Source organism: Cherax quadricarinatus, chromosome 98 (genome assembly GCF_038502225.1).
Source record: "Cherax quadricarinatus isolate ZL_2023a chromosome 98, ASM3850222v1, whole genome shotgun sequence".
Classification (NCBI taxonomy): Eukaryota; Metazoa; Arthropoda; class Malacostraca; order Decapoda; family Parastacidae; genus Cherax; species Cherax quadricarinatus.
The window spans coordinates 10,238,244-10,243,014 of NC_091389.1; the positions used below are offsets into that span (position 1 = coordinate 10,238,244).

At 44.4% G+C, this 4,771-nt stretch overlaps 1 protein-coding gene across 1 annotated transcript in view; it reads left to right on the plus strand.

The window, feature by feature from the left end:
• The window catches only part of LOC128702584 (uncharacterized), a 17,043-nt gene extending 12,391 nt beyond the window's left edge, over positions 1-4,652 (plus strand). The window contains exon 3 of the mRNA XM_053796890.2: positions 2,810-4,652. Within this exon, the coding sequence (XP_053652865.1) occupies positions 2,810-3,259 (450 nt within the window). The 3' untranslated portion in view covers positions 3,260-4,652. The remainder of the gene's footprint in view (positions 1-2,809) is intronic.
• Positions 4,653-4,771: the final 119 nt, after the last annotated feature.

The window sequence follows — 4,771 nt, forward strand, 5'->3', positions numbered from 1 at the left end:
TGGATGGTAGTAGCTAGTTTGTGTACCTCGTGTACGTACTATGGATGGTAGTGGCTAGTTTGTGTACCTCGTGTACGTACTGTGGATGGTAGTAGCTAGTTTATTGTACACCTCGTGTACGTCCTGTGGATATTAGCACAATAGCATATGAAGACACAGTAGGCCTAGGAACATGACCCCCAGTTGTCCAGCCTGGTCTTAAATGTTGTGATGCTGTGATCTGTTCCTCTCGTCCAGGCAGCAAAATATTCCAACTTACCCTCGACTTCACAAACTAATTTGGGTTCTTTTGTAAGCTTAATTACTCGCTCTGTTACACCTCCTCTTGAAAGACATATTAAAGATTTGCGTAGAAGACAAGGAAATAATGGCCAGCATCTATGTCAGTGCATAAATGGTTCAAAAGCCGTGAGATGAGAGCATCTCCTTCGACAAAATTCATCTTCTCTAGTATAGATGGTATTGAAGCCAGTGCCTGGAGTTTACCTGGAGTTTACCTGGAGAGAGTTCCGGGGGTCAACGCCCCCGCGGCCCGGTCTGTGACCAGGCCTCCTGGTGGATCAGAGCCTGATCAACCAGGCTGTTGCTGCTGGCTGCACGCAAACCAACGTACGAGCCACAGTCCGGCTGGTCAGGAACCGACTTTAGGTGCTTGTCCAGTGCCAGCTTGAACACTGCCAGGGGTCTGTTGGTAATCCCCCTTATGTGTGCTGGGAGGCAGTTGAACAGTCTAGGGCCCCTGACACTTATTGTATGGTCTCTTAACGTGCTAGTGACACCCCTGCTTTTCATTGGGGGGATGTTGCATCGTCTGCCAAGTCTTTTGCTTTCGTAGTGAGTGATTTTCGTGTGCAAGTTCGGTACTAGTCCCTCTAGGATTTTCCAGGTGTATATAATCATGTATCTCTCCCTCCTGCGTTCCAGGGAATACAGGTTCAGGAACCTCAAGCGCTCCCAGTAATTGAGGTGTTTTATCTCCGTTATGCGCGCCGTGAAAGTTCTCTGTACATTTTCTAGGTCGGCAATTTCACCTGGACCATGGATCATGCAATAAATGCCTCTCACTTTCGTGAAATCCAGCTTCGTCTCGTCCATAGCTGGTGCTTAATCTCCACAGCATCCACAAGCATCCCACACAAGATTTTCTGACTCGAAGAAAGATGGAATCTTTTCCAAAATATCTGAGGCCTTTGTAGTTGCTCCAAGAGCAGAACGAAAGAGAGAAATTCCTTTTTTATATGCATTTGGATGAATATATCTTGCAAACTCCAGCAACTGGCAACACCATGCAACATCAGTCCATTCATCAAGTTGAATTACAAATAAGTCTGATGTTCCTGCAGACTTGATCTCTTGTGTAAGCTGATCCTTCATGTCAGTGGCCAGGTTACTGATGCTTGTTACAACAGCACTGTCAGTGGCCAGGTTACTAGCCCTTCTTACAACAGCACTGTCAGTGGCCAGGTTACTGGCCCTTCTTACAACAGCACTGTCAGTGGCCAGGTTACTGGCCCTTCTTACAACAGCACTGTCAGTGGTCAGGTTACTGGCCCTTCTTACAACAGCACTGTCAGTGGTCAGGTTACTGGCCCTTCTTACAACAGCACTGTCAGTGGCCAGGTTACTGACCCTTCTGTTCAGCTCCGTCTAGAAGGCAGCCAGGGGTCTATTGGTAATTCCCCTTATGCATGGTGGGAGACTATTGAACAATCTTGGGCCCCCTAACACTTACTGTTTTTATCTTATTGTAATCATGGCACCCCTACTTTTCACTGGGGAGATTTTCCACCACCTGCCCAGTCTTTTGCTTTCGTAGGGAGTGATTTCTGTGTGCAGATTTGGGAGCAGTCCCTCTAGGATTTTCCAGGTGTAGATTATGAACATACTTCAGCTGACAGGAAGTTGATCTTTTCAAGGCACTGATTAGGGTCCATGTTATTTAAGATATCTACCCAACATAGTTTACCTGGTCCCAGTTGGTGTTCTTATTGTTGAGGATGAATGTGGTGAAGCTACCCTCATAGCTGTATGCAATTTGCTGGTCACGATCCCTGTGTACGTAAGACTGGACTTCGATTACATTGTGACCAGAATTAGTTGTTTTTTATATTGTTTCTGACCAGGTCGTCATTATTTGTCAGAATAAGGTCAAGTGTGTTTTGAAGTCTTGTTGGTTCCACTATCTGCTGACTTAGGGTGTGTTTATTGCAGAGATTCACGGATTGTCTCTGTTCTAACATTTGCTATATTCTTCCACTTTCTATATCTTAGATGGAAGTCACCGAACACCAAGATGTTTTGGGATGGGGATGGAAGGTTTTCCAGACAGTAGCCAATTCTCGATATCTGTTGGGAAGTTGCATCTGGTGGCTTATATACAAGAACAATGACAAAATTTGAGGTACTCAGCATTTCCGTGCAAATGAGCGACTCTGACATACAGGCCAAACCCCCCATGTTGCCTCTTCTTTCCGTCGCGTCTGTAAAGGTTAACCATATTTCGTTGCCAAAGTAAACTTTTGTGTGGGTCTCTGTGAATGCTACAAACATCACATTTGACTCCTCTAGAAGTCCACTGATGAAAGGTCAATGTTGGTAGATGGCTTAAGGTCCTGTATACAAGCAAATATAAATTAAGTAGTTTGTGGGATGTTATTGGCATCAGTAGTTGTAGTTCTGGAGGGCCACGAGGATGCCACTGGCTGTGCCTCCAGTCCACTAGGAAATCACTTGAGTGGGGTTGACTACCTCCCACAGGATGGGTTTGGGGTGCTTAAAAAAGATATTGAACTGTCTTATGTACTTGCAGGTACCATTCTACGAGACTATTTACAAGCAAGAGTACGTACCTGCCGTCAAGTACAAGACCATCTTTAAGACCTTCTACAACACCCTCTACACCAGCCAGTACGTGCCAGAGTACGTGACCACCACGTACTACCAGACCCAGCTCCAGTACGTCACGGACTACAAGACTGAATACAAGACTGTCTTCGACACCACGTACGTCACCAAGACGGACTATGTCCCCAAGTACGTCACCCAGACAGCTTACGACACTATCTACAACACGGTGGTGGACTACGATACCGTCTACAAGACGGAAATACTCCCTCATTACGTCACGAAGACGCAACTTCAGTACAAGACGGACTACGTACAGCAGTTCGTACCCCAGTACCACACTGTACTCAAGACCGTCTACAACGAGAAAACGTACTGTCCCAAGCCCATATACGGCGTCCCTCTAGGCTATTAAATAGATAGAACTGTCTATCGTCCGACACAGGGTCTTGTAGAGGTCAAATTTAATTAAAAATGTTGATTTTTTTAAACTTGTTTGCATAAGTTCCCGATAGATAGACGATAGACATTAATCACCCCCAGGAAAGACAAGATTTGAAGCTTATGTATTACTTATATGGCTGATAGACATTCCTGCCCCTCTATCTATCTATACCCCAGGACATCCTTGTACAGAAACGTGCTGTAGACATAGATATCTATTGATATCTATTGAGACCACGTCTGTGCAGACAGAATGTCTAAGTCCCCTGTCTATCTGCCAGACAGACACGACAGACCTCAGACGTGTTCAGAAACGTCTGGACACGTCTGAAATATACATGTCCAGACATGTCTTTTAGGCCTGAGTTTTTGTATATCTCTGTTCTTGACGTATCTATTCGAAGCTATATATCCTGTCCTATCTATTTAAACCTATCTATTCAGTCCTATCTATCAAAAGCTTTCTATCCAGCCATAGTTATTAAAAGCCTTTAGTCCAGCCCTATCTATCCAAAGCTATAAATTCAGCCCTGTCTATCCAAAGCTATCTATCCAAGGTTATTTATCTAGCCCTATATATCCAAAGCTATCTAAAGCTATCTATCCAAAGCTATCTATCCAGTAATATCTATCCAGCCCTACCTATCCACAGTACTCCACTGCATCCATCAACATCCAGTCCATCTCACCCCCTCTGACTATCCAGGCTGACTATCTGACCTATTCAGCTACCCAGCTATTCTACCCAGCCAACAGCTACCCAGCTCTGACTGTCAGCTGTTGGTAAACAGCTCCGAGAGTTGAAGTGTCGAGAATTGACAGGAATTATGGGAACTGAAAGGTCAGAAGATGTTTCGACCGGGACCTAAACCACTGATAATGGTCTGGGAGGGGTCGAAACATTGGTCGAGGATAGATACATAGCTCTAGGCCTTTCGTCTTGCACTTAACACGTCTTCAGGAGCTTGCAATATTGTAGAATATATAGACGTATCTAGACGTGTCCAGAAGTGTCCAAAGTTGTCTAGACCTATCCAGACGCGTCCAGATGTGTCCAGACATGTGTAGAAGCGTCCAGACGTGTCCAGACGTGTCCAGACGTTCCCAGACGTGCCCAGACGTGCCCAGACGGGCCCCCAGTCCCACAAGACCCCCAAAACCGGAACGTTTTCGATCGCCATCTTCAGAAAACTAAGACATAAATATTTTTATATATTTTTGACTCAGTGGATTTTTTTCAAAATATATTTTTTATTTATACAGACAGATTGTAATGCCATAAAAAAAAATATATGTATTTATTTTGACAGGACAAATGGACTGTCCACAGATATATTTTATTAAATCATACAGTGAAAAAAATACATATGGTGTATTATTTTTTCTGGACCTCCTGGAGTCGAAAAAAATGGAGGGGGGGGGGGGGGCGTCGGGGAAAATTTTGGAAAATGTTAAAAAAATCGTAAATAGCTGAGAGAAATTG